This window comes from Labeo rohita, chromosome 14 (assembly GCF_022985175.1).
Source record: "Labeo rohita strain BAU-BD-2019 chromosome 14, IGBB_LRoh.1.0, whole genome shotgun sequence".
NCBI classification, from domain to species: domain Eukaryota; kingdom Metazoa; phylum Chordata; class Actinopteri; order Cypriniformes; family Cyprinidae; genus Labeo; species Labeo rohita.
Genome location: NC_066882.1, coordinates 26,359,522 through 26,376,810, shown reverse-complemented (window position 1 = coordinate 26,376,810; position 17,289 = coordinate 26,359,522). Strand labels below are relative to the sequence as shown.

The window sequence follows — 17,289 nt, the reverse complement described above, 5'->3', positions numbered from 1 at the left end:
TTTTAAAATATAATGAAAACATTTACTTCTGCAAGACGTAGTTTGCTCATCTGCAATACGTATATTGGACGTTTCCTATCAGATGTCAAACAGACGTCTATTAGATGTCTTTAAGATGTTTATGATTTAGAATGTATGTAAAACATTGTACAAAGCAGATGCTTTCCAGATCAAGAGATCTTTAACAGACATCTCACAGACGTACATGTGCAATCTGGGAAGATTCTTGCCCTGGAAATCCTGGTTCAGTTTGGCCAACCACAAATGCCTTTTGTTCCTCAGATAGCTTTTTGCACTCTTCTCCTTGATTTGTTATAACTTTTGGCAGTAGAGATTTTCAGCAGCAATAATCAGCAAAATATGTGAGTTTCATTCAGCCCAGTGGCATTGTTTACATTCATTGCCACCAGTATGGCTGATTGATGAGGCGTCGTGAAAACTCCTCTATTCTTCAAAGCGGAAGTAAGCCTCTGAGGGAAACTTCCGGTTCATTAGCCGCTATTCACTTTATTCTCCAGAGAAACAAGTGTGTCACAAGACAAATATTGTCTTTTAACTTAAGATTGTGCAGTAGCTCTGTATATTTCTATTTCGTTCGCAAACCTGCGCTCATGACTGTGCATGCGCATTGGCTGCTCTAGCCTGAAAAATAAGCCTTTTTCTAAACTATACTAGAGCATAAGGAACAACATTTATGAGGCAGTTGTTGTCAGATTTCATTAGTCATTTTAAATATGAAATTTAATCGTAAGCTTGGTGAACCATTTTGGGGAGTTTTATGTTTCCCCATTCAAAGAGATAGGAGCTGCACTTGCATGCACGAGAGGCGTTCAAAGATGGCTGCCGAGTGAAATGACTTGCCTTAAAGGGACTTTGGTTCATAGTTAAGATACATTAAAATAATGTGGTAAGACACACCAGTCTGCACACCAAAACCAGTTGTTTTGTACAGCTAAAAATAGCTGAATGGGGATGAGACCGGAAGCCACACCCATAAAATTTACAAATGGCAGTGGCCGCTCTTGCTTGAAAAATAAGGTGGATTAAGTAAAGAATAATTGACGACGGGCCGTTGAATTCTACGAAAATACTGCACACCTGAGGTAGTAATGCGGCCAAGATGCAAAGCGAAGTGGCCATTACACATCAGGTGTGCACTGTTTTCGACGAATTCAATGGACTGAAGTAAATTACTTTGCTTATACTAGAGTTACCACACCTCAACACATGGATCAGATTATATATTTTAAGGCATTCATCCGTTTTTGTCTTTAAAACGCTATTGCGAGTAGGATTCATTTCTTACGCAGCTCATTCAACGCCTCCATTGCTAATTCCAAGACCTCATTTTAGACCTAGTAACTACGCTTGAGCGTTGATAGCAGACTAATTAGGTTAATAATGAAGTTTAGACAGACATTTATTTATTTGGCCAGTGTCAGTGTGGGGTTTGGTTTAGACTGTAAGGACCTTTGAAATAATAATCGAGTGGCGAAGTGATATGGACATATAATTCGGTCAAGAGCTGCCTGGAACTATGTTCGCCGTGTGTTTCCCTGAAAGTAACTGCACGCCTTAGAATGTTCATCAGCCAATCAGATTCCAGCATTTAACGGCCCACACTGTAAAATCCAATAGTTTACCTTACTTAGATATAATTAGTTACCTTTACTTAGTTGCTATACTTACGAGGTTTTATTAAGTTACAGCTAGTTTACTTACTACTTTGAGTGACGCTTACTTAAAATATTCAAGTAGCCACAAAGGAACCAATGACATTAATGAACCAGTGAGAGGCAGCACTGCACTAATATGTTGCTAATTTGCAAAATAACAACAGAAGAAGAAGAAAATCAATTTTTTTGAGGTGGCAATTGTTAATCTGCAGTTATTTTTCACTAGGTACCTTCACTCATTTCCCAAAGTCATCTTGAATGTTGTTTCAATACAACTATATATTTGAGAGAACATCACATAAGCTGACTTCATAAATTAATGTTGATTTTCGTAAAATGTTGTTTGCATGTCTTATTTTATTTATTTGTTTTTTATATATTTTTTTACTTACCATTATAGTGATTAATGTTCCGTTTGGTTGGGCACTTGGAACTTTGCTTTTCTTATTATAATTTTCTTCCTATTGATGCAGCAGTGCAACATGAAGTCATAATTTTTTATTTCAAGGGAAGAAAAGTAATAAGTTTGTTGCTTTTAGAAGGTAACTTTCTAATTCTGATATTTTAATTAGCTAAATCTTTTAATTCTTCAGCTGATGTATTTTTTATATTTATTAATGATCTTTTACAATTTTATTGTTCTTCGTAAACACCTTGAGAAACTTTATTGGGTTTAATATTTGTGGCAATGTGCTCAAGTCACAGACTTCAACATTCAACATGTGAATCACAACAATGGTAACAATTCAATTTTATTTATTTTTATTAATTGTGACAATAACCATTATATTATTTTATTTTCTCTTTTTGTTGTGTTACTACTGACACAAGTCAGTAAATAAAATTAGTAAATAAAAACAACAACAGTAAAACAAACCAACTACATAATTTATTCATGCCGCAATGCACTCTGGGAGTCAGTGAGTAGCTATACTAAGTCAAGTGTAAGCCTAAAGTAAATGATTAAGTACCCCCTACAGTTCTTTTTTAGTTACTAGAGCTCTCGTGTAAGTAAACTATACTAAGCATTTGTCACTACAACATACTATTCCTATTTCACTTAGTTTTTTTAAGGCAATCGGTTTGCATGCTTTTTTTTAAGTAAGCCCAACTAATTAGATTTTACAGTGCAGTAGTATAAAGACTAGATACCTTTGAATAAACGTTCTGTTAATGAAACTGGAAGAATGTTTGTTCATAACTTTAAGAGAACTTTGTGAGAAGGGTCAGTTATGTTAATCTGTTATTATTAAGTTGGCTTGAAAAAGACAACTTACTGATATTGTATTTAAACTTATTCTTCTTATCTCCTCCTAGAGCTTTTAAGCTACAGCCACCAAACTTGGCCCAGACCTGCAGACTGGTCTTACTCGGGTTGCTGTATCTTTTCTAACTGATCCGGCTTACGGTTTTTGTAAACCAGACTGTCAAAACCACCAAAAAATCCCATAGACTTACATTGACGGAATGTTCGAATGATCCAACTCCAACTGTCAAAATTCAAATCTAAACTCCAAGAATCATTTGAGACTAAATCAAGCTTCACTTCTATATACTGTTACTAATCCATTTAGACTCATTCAAACTCATCTAATATTTTTAATCTATTTAAATCATGTTAGCAGTATGCTAATCATGCTAATTATGCCAGCAACATGCTAGTAACATGTTAATCATGCTAGAAACATGCTAATAACTTGATAATCATGCTATAATCATGCTAGTAACATGATAATGATGTTAGAAACATGCTAGTAACATGCTAATCGTGTTAGTAACTTGCTAATCATGCTAGAATCATGCTAGTAACATGCTAATCATCCTAGAAACATGCTGGTAACATGCTAATCGTGTTAGTAACTTGTTAATCATGCTAGAATCATGCTAGTAACTTGCTAGCCATGCTAGAATCATGCTAGTAACATGCTAATCATGTTAGAAACATGCTAGTAACATGCTAATCGTGTTAATAACTTGTTAATCATGCTAGAATCATGCTAGTATCTTGCTAATCGTGTTAATAACTTGCTAATCATGCTAGAATCATGCTAATCATCCTAGAAACATGCTGGTAACATGCTAATCGTGTTAGTAACTTGCTAATCATGCTAAAATCATGCTAGTATCTTGCTAATCATGCTAGAATCATGCTAGTAACATGCTAATCATCCTAGAAACATGCTGGTAACATGCTAATCATGTTACTGACTTGTTAATCATGCTAGAATCATGCTAGTAACTTGCTAGCCATGTTAGAATCATGCTATTAACTTGCTAATCATGCTAGAATCATGCTAGCAACTTGCTAATCATGCTAGAATCATGCTAGTAACATGCTAATCATGTTAGAAACATGCTAGTAATATGCTAGTAACATGTTAAACATGCTAGCAACATCCTAATAACGTGCTAATCATGGTAACAACATGATAGTAACACCATAGCAATCACCCTGAGTACCCTAGCAACCGCCTAGCAAAACCTTAGCAACCACCCCGGGTACCCTAGCAACCGCATAGCAACACCCTCAAAAACATCCTGAGTACCCTAGCAACCGCCTAGCAACACCTTAGCAACCACCCCGGGTACCCTAGCAACCGCCTAGCAACACCCTAGCAAACACCCTGAGTACCCTAGCAACCGCCTAGCAACAACTTAGTAACCATCCCAGGAAGCATAGCAACCACATAGCAACACCCTATCAACCACCCTGAGTACCTTAGCAACCGCCTAACAACACCTTAGCAACCACCCCAGGTAGCATAGCAACCACCTAGCAACTTAAATAGCAACCACCCTGAGTGCTCTAGCAACCGCTTAGCAACACCTTAGCAACCAACCTGAGTACCCTAGCAACTGCCTAGCAACCGCCCTGGATACCCTAGCAACCACATAGCAACACCCTAGCAACCACGCTGAGTACCCCAGAAACTGCCTAGCAACATCTTAGCAATCACCCCAGGTACCCTAGCAACCACATAGTAACACTCTAGCAACCACCCTGAGTACTCTAGCAACACCTTAGCAACAGCTTAGCAACCACCCTAGCAACCACCCTGGATACCCTAGCAAACACCCCAGGTACCCTAGCAACCACCTTGAGTAACCTAGCAACCACACAGCAACACCATATCTATCTGTTTTTCTAATAGACTGTATTGTCTTCAAAACATTCAGACTTTAATCTTTCAAACTATTTTAAACTGAAAACAGTCAAACTTAACGTAAAACTTTTAAAACTTTCTGGCTAGGCTTTTTCAAGCCAACTTAAAGTTTGTCTACGAACTTTACTATCTAGTTGCAAACTGGTGTTGTAAAGCAGATTTACTACTTACTGCCCTTTGTTATTCTTCTAGTTATATACTTATCGGAAACCTCGCACGTTCAAGAAAAACAGCGTTTTTCCGCTTTGCAAAATAAGGCCGATAGACGCAACACAAGCGGATTGTTTGCAGTGTTAAGGGTGGCGTTAGTGCAGTGATGATGTGGTGCTGAACGGACAGCTCCTTCACTGAAGCACTACAGGGAACACCTACAAACATCAGTCACACGCGTTATGTTTACTAATGAGCTTAATCTATTGACTTATTTATTCTATTTAATTAAAAATGAGCCAATATTCCCGTCACTCTTTCTCCCCGCAGCTGAATTCACCGCAGCGGACAGCAGGCGGTTTAAAACCATTACAGGCTGATTCCAAATGAAAACCCAGGCTGGGTTTAATTTGTTAGGAGTGATCAGTCCTCGTCTATTGATTCCCTCAGCGCAGCACTGGATGTTTTACAGCTTAAAGTCAACACCTGCGTATTACCTCGAGCACACCTCCCGAGTGAATGCACCACTCCCTTTGTTCTACATCATTGTTGAAACTGAAAGTACGTGGGAGGGACGCGACAAAACTACACGCTATAATTCAAAGGTTTTGATCATTCAAACAGCTGCGTTGGTTTAGTTATTAGAGCTTGAGTCACGTGATTATCACATTTGTGGCGTCGCTCAGTGTGAAGAGAGAAAGAGAGAGAGAGAGATCGAGGGAAAGTGGGCGGAGTCACGGTGGAGAGTGGGCGGAGACGCTCACCGTTCCATTACACGGGTCCGTTTCTCCCGGTCGTGTTCAGTGCAGCAGCTGCGAGGATCTGAGGAAACTCACTCACTCACCCTCCCCTGTCTCGGATACTTTACGGTCCCACGGACGCGCCGCCCGCCCGCTCTCCAGTCACCCGTTCGGGAGCAGAGAACCGTCCCGTCTTGAGGTAAGTGAAGCGAATGATAAATAACGTCTGTTTAAAATGAAGCCAATTAAATTAGAAGCCAGTTCAGCTGACGCTCAAGGAAGGAGCTGAACGCGGGAAGCGCATCCGTTAAAGTCCGTTGCCAGGATTTTCTCCTCAGGGACGATTAATCATATCAGATGGACATATTCAGCGGATTTATAATCCAGATATAATCTGTGTCCTGTCTGTGAGGCTTTGGAGTTGTTTATTGGATGAGAATCAGACAGTGAGCTTTTTAATATTTTATATTTTGGGCGTGTTTAAACCGAAGTCCTTTCAAACTCAAAAAGGCTTGGCGTCTTTACCTCAGTTGCCCCGCGTCTAATTTCACCTGCTGTCTTTCTCCCTCTCTCTCTCTTTCTCTCTTTCTCTCTTTCAGATGATGTTGAGTCTCGGTGTGGTCGTGTCTCTGGTGGTTTTGACGGTGTCCGTTACCGGCAGCAGTGACGGAAACCCGCTGGACAATGATAAGTGGATGAGCACCGTGTCCCAATACGACAAGAGCAAATACTGGAACAAATTCCGCGACGTGAGTTTTTCGCTACGTTTCTTTCATCTGCTGGGACACTCGTGTGTGTTTTGCTTTCTATACAGTGACCAAATGTCCCCTCAAAGGTCTTGTAGTCATTATAATTAGCTTAATTTAGAAAAAGTCAAAGGAAGGTCTTTGTGTTTTGCTAGCCAGCTTGGGATTTCTCTAATATCCCCTGAGCAACAGCGAAGCTGACTGAACATTATGTTGTTGGTTTTCCCACAAGCTAAAAGCTTAGCTAAATAGTTTAATTAAATGGTCAAAAAGTGTATTTTAGGGTTGCGTGTTGTTGTTTACTGTTTATAATATACCTCAAAACCTGGAAATGTGTGTTAGCTTGACTGTTTGGCTGTGTTTACATTCCTGTTATGTGGTACGCAAGATTAAAATAGCTTAAAATTCCTGCTAGATGGTATTTTAATGCCTTTTCAGGTGTATGTATTGCTCACAGCCTGTCAAGAAATGGTAGAGGATGAATATGCACACTTATCTACTATATAGTATGCGAACGGGAGTAGGTCAGATGATGTCTGAACACATAATTGCATAGGAGCTGTCAGATTTGAGAGCTGAAACGTGAAAAAGGAATGGCAGGGAACCGTTAGAGCTTTTCAAATGTACACTAGTGCTGTAGGTATCAAGAAAGTTGTCAGTTGTAGTTGAACTGTAGGCCTACTTGCTTTATGATTTTGGACTAGGGCCATACACTAGAAGCTTGTTTCTGCCAGGGGATAAAAAATAAATAATAGTGATTTACCTCACAGTTACCTCCTTTTTTTATCTCGCAGTTGGGGTATTTTATCTCACAATTCGGATGTTATATCTATATTTCGCAGTTTTGTCTTTTTTATATGAATTATGAGATTAAAACTGTTAAAAATTGTAAAAAGAAAAAAGGTAAGAATTGTGAGATAGGTCAAAAAATAAAAAGTCAGAGAAAAAATGTCATAATTCTCAGTTTGTCTTGCAATTATGACAATTTTCCTCTAGAACTGCGAAAAATTTGCAGAATTGTGAGACAAAAGTTGCAATTACCATTTTTTATTCCGTAAAAAAACTCAAAATTCTAAGAAAAATTTTAGAATTGTAAAAAAGTCTGAACTGTGAGATAAAAAAGTTGCAATTATCATTTTTTATTCTGTAAAAAAAAAAAAAAAAAACAGAATTGTGAGATGTAAACCCAGAATTTCTAGAAAAAAAAATCAGAATTTTTTTCTTAGAGTTGTGAAAAAAAGGATGTGAGATAAAAAGTTGCAATTACCATTTTTTTTTTATTACATAAAAAAAGTAATACAAATAAAGGAATAAAAATACAGGATTGTGAGATGTTAACCCAGGATTTCAAGGAAAAAAGTAATACTTCAGAATTATGAATTTATATTTCACAATTATGACTTTTGTCTTAGAATTAAAAAAACAAAACAAAAAAACATAGGAAATGTGAGCTACAAAGTTGCGATCACCATTTTTTAATTACATTATTTCCTTTTTTTATTACAAAAAACACCAAAGTTCAGTTGTGAAACCCAAAATTTTAAAAAGTTGAGATAAAAAGGTACATTATTTATTTGTTTATTTATTTATTTATTATCCTGTGCCAGAAACGTGCTTACGTAATAACCAACCTAAACACAAAGGAATCAAATTTGGCAGGGTTTCAAAATCTAATTCATAAATGAGAACATTTGGCCCCTAAATCCTGAATATGTGCTTAGAGTCTTGTTGTAGTGAGTCCCAGTACTGCCGTACACTTCAAAACTGATGTGCGTAGCTTTAGTATGCCGTCAAAGCATGCCAATTGGGATGCAGCCTGTGCGTAGCGTGCATGTGTTGTGTAATCTACACCAGAGAGTCTGAGATCTGGAAACGAAGCACCTGTCCGTAAGTGTGTTCAGAGGGCCTCAGCTGCGGGATCCGTACGAGAGTGAGATTCGGAGCCTCTTTATATGGATGAAGTGATTGCAGGAGGTGAAATGAAGAGTCTCTTCATGCCTCTCTCTTTTGCTATGCATCTCTCTCTCCTCTCATTCTTTATCTCGGCCTCTCTTTCCCTCTGTGTCAGTAATTTTTCTGTGTTAATGAGAGGTGATATTATGAATGCTGATGCAGTGAGAGACGCTTTGAAAAGGAAGGTGACAAGGACATTAGCACATAAACGAACACACACACTCTCACACGCTCATATGGTTCAAACTGAACAACCGCCAATACTTGGAAAAATCATTATGGGTGGGTGGAATGACCGACATCTTACATCTTGGTATGTGTGGATCACAGTGTAGGCATTTTTTATGAAAATTCAATGTGCACATAGTTAGTGTATTAAATAACCATCTGGTAATGGTATTTTTAGATGAGCCAGTAAATGAAACACTGTATAAATTAAAGGCACTTTGTGTCTTTTTCAACTTTTTATTTGGAGGACACACAGCAAAAAGTCAGGCTGTTCATAACAAATAATGTCTGGCATCGGTATAAGGCCAGATTCACATTATATAAGAGCAAAAGTTGTATTATAAAACTCACTGGGTGAAGAAAATGGAATTTTAGAATTCATTAGGGTGAATTTGAATTGAATTGATCATGCACTGCAGGAAATTGAATTAGAATTATGAAATGCATTGGTCTTAATTGCTGGGAAATCAAGTGTTATTCCACCTTGAAACAGAAGATGAAAGTATATTTAATAAATATGATAATGTGTATAAAAACTATTTACAAAATAGTGTAGTTGGCAATTAAAAAAATAATAATAATAATAATTGACTAGCAATTCCTGTTTTTTTGTTTGTTTGTTTTTTGTTTTTTTTGCCAGTGCATAAAACTTTCAGGCTTAAAGACTATTGAATTTTTATTGAAACTTTCAGTCAAAGCTTTGTCAAGCCATAATGTAAAGTTGAATTAGAATTATAAATTGCAGTGGTCTCAACTGCAGTTTTAAAGAAATTGAATTAAATATGAAATTATTTATTTATTTATTTATTTAAAATTATTTATTAAATATGAAAATGTCAATTATTAAAATATAAAAAATGGCAATTAAAAACAACAATGAAAAACCTAAAGTGTAAAAATAAATAAATAAAATTTATAACAAAATAAAATAGATTATTGCAGTACATTTTACAAGAAAATATTATTTATTTATTTACCAGTTTGTCTACTTTAAAATCTCAAATTTAATTTGATGTGTTGTTACTTCCTGTGTTTTTGTAATTATTTGTAAAATTTACCAGCAATTCCAGATTAAAAATTGTTTCTACACTATTTTTTTTTTTTTTAATACATAAAACTTAAAGACTTTTGAACTTTTTATTGAAACTTCAAGCCATAATATAAAGTTTGTCTTGGTAAACCTTCCTTTTCTAGTTAGAAATGACACTTTTTGCATTTTGTTTATGTCAGTTGTACTTCCCCAAATTCAAATTTGTATTGCAGTAGACCCTTCGCAGGGAGTTTGATTGACAAGCGATCTGACCAATCATAACACAGAATCTGCCATTTTTGTCTGACAAACAAATCAGACAGCAGAATAGATTAATGTCGGTGGACTTGAACTTGAAAAACAGTGTGTATTGATGTCTTTCCACAGATAAAACAAGACAACTTCTGATGTTCATTCATGTTTATTTCATACTATAACTATAAAAAGAAGAGATGATCGGTTCATGTGCCACATGAACTGAGGCGCTACAGCGATCTGTCACGATGCATTAAAGAGACACAAAATGGTTTGACTTTCTTAAAAAATGATGAAATTTCAAAGCTGGGACTTTGTTCTAACCTAATGTAACCTGCACTGTCCTGTCCGTTGCCACGTTGTCAGTTTTCTTTGCATGCTCTGAAATGTATTTTCACTGCATGAAAACATGATGTGTGGTGTGAGAGAGCCATGGGTCAATTCTGCATCCTGTTTGCATCCTCACTTAAAACTCAAGAATTGATTTGGAATTCAGAAAGCGTTCTTAAGTCAATTCTGAACGCTCAACCCTGTTGTGAATTCACTGATGTTCGTACACCAAGTTCTGTATTCTCTCATGTGTATATATATCATAAAGCAGTCTTTTTCTAATCTGTCTACAGCAGGGTAATGCTATGCAAACTCTTTGTCACACATTCCTACCATTGTCATAACACATTGCTCTGTATTCGTGTATGTGTGAGTGTGTGTGGTGTGAATGTGTGTAATACCTCCACAAGCTCCATCAGTCTGTAGGGTGAGAGATGACAGGTAGTGTTGAGCCCACGGTTTAAAAGCTTTAAACTGAAGGTTTCCTGAGGATCTAGTGCAGACAGACATTTTTAAACACACACACACACACACACACATTTGAAAAGCTTTCTGTTCCAGTAATAGTCTGAAGCCTGAAATTAGTGGTCGTTTTAAAGGTCGTTGTGAATTCTGTGTAGGCCTGGCTAATGCAATGCTCTGGCTGAGCAGGTTTGATTCAGCATTGTTTTTCCATTCATTTTTGGTCTAAAGAACAACTTGCTCAAGCAATGAATGGGTGCCGTCAGGATCCAAATAGCTAATAAAAACACCACTAGTAATCTGCACCACTCCAGTCCATCATTTTACATTTGTGAAGTGAAAAGGTACATGTTTGTAAGGAACAAATCCATCAAGACATTTTAAATTTGAAACCATTGCTAAAATAGTCCTCCATTCATAATATTGCATTCTACAGGAAAAAAAATAAACTGATCTGAATCAGGAGAGAAATATGCACAGACCAAGCACCAAAACAAATACGTGGGTGGATTTTGATGTGAGAGGACAACAGTGGATGGACTTTTTCACTGGAGGAAAGCACTATTATGGGTTATGGAATCACATTTGGTGACGTTGAAGTCATGTGATCTTACTATAGTTTGTTTGTAGCCTGTGTTTAGCATTTTACTTCTATTTTATTTAGGCTTCAGGATTCATAAAGTTATGCTCATTTGTGAAGATTATGATGAACAAAATGGAATCAGCTTTTGTTGGTCCCAGAGTTTATTTTTTGCAATAATCCAAAAGCCAATGGTAAAATCCTATTGAAGAAACCAGGGTAATGAAAACTCCCAGGTTGGCCTACAAAAATACGTCATCACTGCAGCCAGTGTTGCCAAATCTGCGGTTTTCCCACAGAATTGGGCTACTTGAATGGGTTGTCATGGGTTGAAGCGACCCAATTAACCAGGGCTCTACGCTTACTTTTCTTTTTAGGAGCACTTGTGCTCCTAACTTAAAATATTTAGGAGTACAGTCAAAATGTAATCAATAATCAAAAAATCTGATCGAAACTTAACCTTCCCATCACAAGGTGATATTTGACTCCTTAAAGTGGTTTACAGAGGATTTTTGTTTTTACCTTTGTAATGGCATTTTTCTAACTTTATTAAAAGTATGTAATCTTTTGGTAAATTTTTTTTTTTTTAAATATATACTTTATAAGCTTTTTAAAATTAAAATTAAATTAAAACAACAGAATAAGAAGAAGTATAATAAGAATAAATTGACAATGAAATGAAATCAGTATTAACAAAATTAATTTGTACTACAGAGGTGGCACAGAAGCACACAGAAGTGGCTTGTAGGTGTATTTTCTTATGTTTAATGAGGCTCAGAGGTGGCATGAGTGCAACTTTTTATTGAAACTTTTAGTCAAGGCCTTGTCAAGCCATTATATAAAGTTTCTAGTTAGAAATTACACTTTTTGCATTTTGTCAGTTGTCAGTTGTACTTCCCCAAATTCAAATTTGGATTCCAATTGACCCTTCACAGGGAGTTTGATTGACAGGCGATCTGACCAATCATAACACCGAATATGCCATTTTTGTCTGACAAACAAATCAGACAGGAGAGTAGATTAACGTTGGTGGACTTGAACTTGAAAAACAGTGTGTATTGACTTCTTTCCATAGATAAAACAAGATACCTTCTGATGTTCATTCATGTTTATTTCATGCTATAACTATAAAAGAAGAAGAGATGATCGGTTCACGTGCCACTTGTACTGAGGTGCTACAGCGATCTGTCACATACATTAAAGATACACAAAATGATATTTATTGTTTGATTTTCCTAAAATATGAAAACATTTCAAAGCTGGGATTTTGGCATGTTGTCAGTTTTCTCTGCATGCTCTGAAATGTATTTTCACTGCATGAAAACATGATGTGTGGCGTGAGAGAGCCATGGATCAATTCTGCATCCTGTTTGCGTCCTCACTTAAAACTCAGGAATTGATTTTGAATTCAAAAAGCGTTCTTAAGTCAATTCTGAACGCTCAACCCTGTTGTGAATTCACTGATATTTGTACACCAAGTTCTGTATTCTCTCATGTGTGTATCATAAAGCAGTCTTTTTCTAATCTGTCTACAGCAGGGTTTACAGCAATCAAATTCAAATTTATGTTGAAATTAATGTTTTAAATAAAACATTTTGAATACAGAAATATTAAATTATTTAAATAACTGAAAAAATACTTTAAAAATGAAACCAAAACATCCAGTAGGTGGCGGCAAGTCACAGATTTAATTACTGAATCATATCATTCATTTGATTCGTTTGAACGGCTGATTCATTCAGGAATAAAGCAAGTGACTCTCTTTATGAATGGGAAATTGAATCATTGACTCTCTAGATTCATTTAAAAACACAAGTTCATTCATAAATGACAACACCGCTGTGTTTGAATGGAGATGTGCAGTGGCTCAGTGGTGGCTTGTTTCAAGCTATTTTTGATGATGAAATAGAGCAAAATCTGGCAATAATGTTATAGTCAGACAATGTTAGTCACTAGGGATGGGACGAGATCTCATGGGGCGAGATCTCGCAAGATCTGATGTGTCTCGTGAGACCAGTTGGATCTCGCGAGATCTCGTGACTATCTTTGCAAAACATTTTGCAGTGTTTAAATTAGAGCTGCACTATTAATCCTTAAAATATGGAGGTGTCGATTTAAACACCTACGCGATCTTATTCCTGAATGACAACGATTTAGCTATGTCTGTTTGACTGTTTCACATCGCGAGTGTCAGTGGAGCGTGAGAAGCACGTTTCGTCCCTGTCCATGTTAATGAATCAGAGTGTAAATGTGAACGCAGAAAGAGCAACACAAAGAGTCTTTTCAACCACATTATAATCATTATTTCTGTGTTACAGACATTTAAATAACAGAAGTACTGGGATAAAAGTTTATAGTTTGGGTATAAACACTTATTGTCTACAGGAGCGATCAAAACGAAAGTATTTTAACACGTGTATCTATTGTAACGCTTATCCTCTTCCGCCAGTAGGAGGCGACAACTGCCCGTTTAAAATATGTCATTGAATCATTCATTCAGGAGATTTCAATAGTCAAACAAGTCCTAATGAAGTGAGACACTGACTCCTTCACTGAATGTTTTGTTTATTTATTTTTTTTAAATGAATATATGTTTTTAGCAAACACTTAGCCGATGAACAGTTTGTCAGAACCACTAATAAATTATGTTATTTTGTTTATTTTTCTAATCTTTTTTTCTCCAGAATCGTGAGAGAATCATGGTCTCCAATTTATTAAAAACAACTAGGATTCTCAATTTATTCAGAATCGTGAAGCTCTTGTTTAAATGTTGTTTATTACTGCATATTATTCATTAAAATTGAAGTTTAATTTCATAAAGTTCAAAATGCACCTTCATTTTTTTGCATTTTGTCTTTTTCAGTTGAATAAAAGACTATTTTCCCTATATATTTCATCATTGAGGATTTCTTAAAAAAAGTTTAAAAATCTCGTCTCGTCTCGTTCTCGTGAACCCAGTCTCGTGTCTCGTCTCGTCTCGTGGGATAGGGGTCTCGTCACACCCCTATTAGTCACTTAATATTAATGTTTTGTTTATTTAACTGTTGTATTAAATCAATATCTCATTTACAACCTCCCTTAAAAATCATTAAAAGCTGTCACTCATCTTAGTTCATCACAAGCTCACAAATTTCCATTATAATCACTGAAGCTCTCTGCGCTGCAAAATGAATATTTTATTTACACTCTCTCTACACTTTGTTTATGAAAGGATTCAAGAGATTTGTTTGTGATAGTTACTAAACATTGCAAAAACAAGTAGAAATCTTTGAAGCTCCCCTCAGCGCAAACACAAATATCCTGATCGGGTCAGTCGCACTGGTGCTCCTAAATATTTTTTCATAATCACACGCAGTAGTTTTCAGTCGCGAATGCCCTGTTAAGGTGATTATTTGTGCCCTGGAATGTACATTTTACCAGGGCAACCCCCTAAAAAATGTGTATCTTACCCCCGGAATGCAATTTTTACCAGGGGACTCCATACCGAAATGTGATTGGGCTAGTTTTTGGCTAGTTTTGATTAGCAATTGGGTGGATTTTGTTGTGAAAACCTGGCAACCCTGACTGCCGCACTCATTTGGTTCAAGGTGATTTGGTTTGTTAACAGAAGACTAACAAGTGCATAGATGATTTGGAGAAGACTGATGAAGCTCAAGGCGTTTCATATGGCACAGGGCTATAAAATTATTTTTGCTTCTAATTATATCCTTTACTTTTTAAAGACCAGTCAGTGTCTGTAGTGTTGAGTTCATTTGTATGCAAGTGTACTCATAAGTTGACAAGATTAACTTGCAGCAGATTTACACATTAAAAATTCAGTCTTTCTCCTCTGGGAAAACCGAACAAATATTTTTCATGAGTCATCTCACAATATGTTCTGCCCCAACTTCCTGTTTCGACAGGAAACACATCAACGCAGGAAACAAAATTGACCTTGTCAAGTTGTTTCTTTAGGAGTGAAGGACTGACTATCCTTGCTGAGGGCTGATGGGTCTGAATTGGATGCGGTTGGACAGTAGAGGTGAGGTTACAGCAGGAAAGACTGGATGTAAACAGGAGGTCTGATTTTTAAAATCTCATTAATGAAATGCTTAAGGTTTATGCTGTGCAGTGTTCAGTTGTCAAAGGTTGGAAATATTGTTTTGCCATTGATTTAGATGATTGTGATTCATAAAGTCATTATTAAAGTGAGTTTCAAATGCAGAAATCAATCGTTTGCAGCAGCATTTGGACGACAGAGATCTGACCATCATTTGATCATTTGAAAAGTACAAATTCGGGAGGCGTTACACTGACTGTACAGTTCAATTTGATTCGATTCTGTGTCCTTTTAAGTCATTTATGAGAGAACTCAAAGGGCACAATCATAAGAGAGACCTTGTGTGTGTGAGTGTGTGTGTGGTATGGATCCTCTGGGGCCGCTGTGACTGCCATGTAAATGAGCCTCATTACTGAGAAACTACTCACCGTCTAAACGAGAGGAGCGCTGAGGACAGCAGAGGAGAGGCTGGAATTTTTGGTTTTGTTGATGCTCTATTGTTCTCCAGAGGAAAGGCAGCTTGTGATTTACTGTAATCACAGGGATTCGGTGTCTTAAGGGTTTCAGTCTTTCTCTTTCTGGTTCATTTTTGCTTTCTGTTACTCCTTTTCAAAGGAAATAGAGCTGACGTCAGTGCAGAGGATCTGTGTGTAGACTTGCATTTCCCAGTAACTTCAGAGATGAATAATGACCTAGCTGACTACATTACTACATAACCTGCCCGCTGACTACCGGTAGGGTTGGTGCTAGCATGGGGCAAAAATTCAGAGCTGAGGAATTGCATGCGTTTTAGTTTATTATTTGGAATTTGAGTTGAGCTGGCCTTAAAGGGGTCATCGCCCATTTTCCACAAGTTGATATGATTTTTTAGGATCTTAATAAAAAGTCTATAACGTCTAAGGTTACGTATGTAACCCTGGTTCCCCGAAGGGAACGAGACGCCGCGTCGAAACGCTTTGGGAACGCCTTCAGCGTGACCGCGCTCTGAATCACGTGTGCAATCAAACCAATGGAAGAACGAAACGTCACAGGCGGGTGACGTCACTGACCAGGAAGCATAAAAGCACGTGCGCCAGAACGAGCGTCAGCTTCCAGGAGAGAAGCAGCGCTCGCAGGGACGCAGGAGGATGGCTACGAGACGCGGCGTCTCGTTCCCTTCGGGGAACCAGGGTTACATACGTAACCTTAGACGTTCCCCTTCAGGAACTCGAGCCGCGTCGAAACGCTTTGGGAACGAGATGCCCACGCCGCCAGACCCCTAGTCCCTGCCTAGGATGTGCTAGGACAAAGGACAGAGGTACCAGGCGAGACCCGCAGGTCCAATTCGTAAAACCTAACAAAGGTCAAAGGTGAGGACCATCCCGCAGCGTTGCAAATATCTTGCATGGGAACCCCAGCAAGAAAAGCTTTGGAGGCAGCCATGCTCCGGGTAGAATGGGCTCTGACCCCTAAAGGAGGAGGGAGGTCAGAAGCCTCATAAGCAGAAAGGATAGCGTCCACTACCCAGCGACTTAAAGTTTGCTTAGAAGCAGGGAGGCCCCTTTTTGGGGGGCCATAACAGACAAATAACTGGTCTGACTTTCTCCACCTGGCAGCCCTGTGGACGTATGCATCCAGCGCTCGCACTGGACACATACAATTAAGCTTCTGCTGGTCAGCATCCCGAAAGGGGGAGGACAAAAGGCCTGGAGTACGACAGGCCGTGGTGTCGAGGTGGGGACCTTAGGGACATAACCCGCTTTTGGAAACAGGAAAGCTTTAGAAAGGCCTGGCGCGAAGTCCAGGAAAGAAGGGGCCACAGAGAGGGCCTGAAGATCCCCAATTCTCTTAAGGGAGGAAAGAGCTAAGAGAAGGACAGTTTTTAAAGTAAGGAATCTGTCCGAGATTTCCTCAACAGGCTCGAAAGGAGGCCTGCAGAGAGCCTCTAACACCACAG

The 17,289-nt window shown here is 37.8% G+C and overlaps 2 protein-coding genes across 3 annotated transcripts in view; one reads left to right on the top strand and one right to left on the bottom strand.

Moving 5' to 3' along the window:
* Positions 1–17,289, bottom strand: part of si:dkey-201i24.3 (golgin subfamily A member 6-like protein 7) — a 306,654-nt gene that overhangs the window by 148,296 nt on the left and 141,069 nt on the right. The gene's annotated exons all lie outside the window — the stretch shown is intronic.
* Positions 5,788–17,289, top strand: part of spock1 (SPARC (osteonectin), cwcv and kazal like domains proteoglycan 1) — a 266,667-nt gene continuing 255,165 nt past the window's right edge. The window contains 2 exon segments of the mRNA XM_051127688.1: positions 5,788–5,929; positions 6,330–6,479. Coding sequence (XP_050983645.1) covers positions 6,330–6,479 — 150 coding nt within the window. The 5' untranslated portion in view covers positions 5,788–5,929.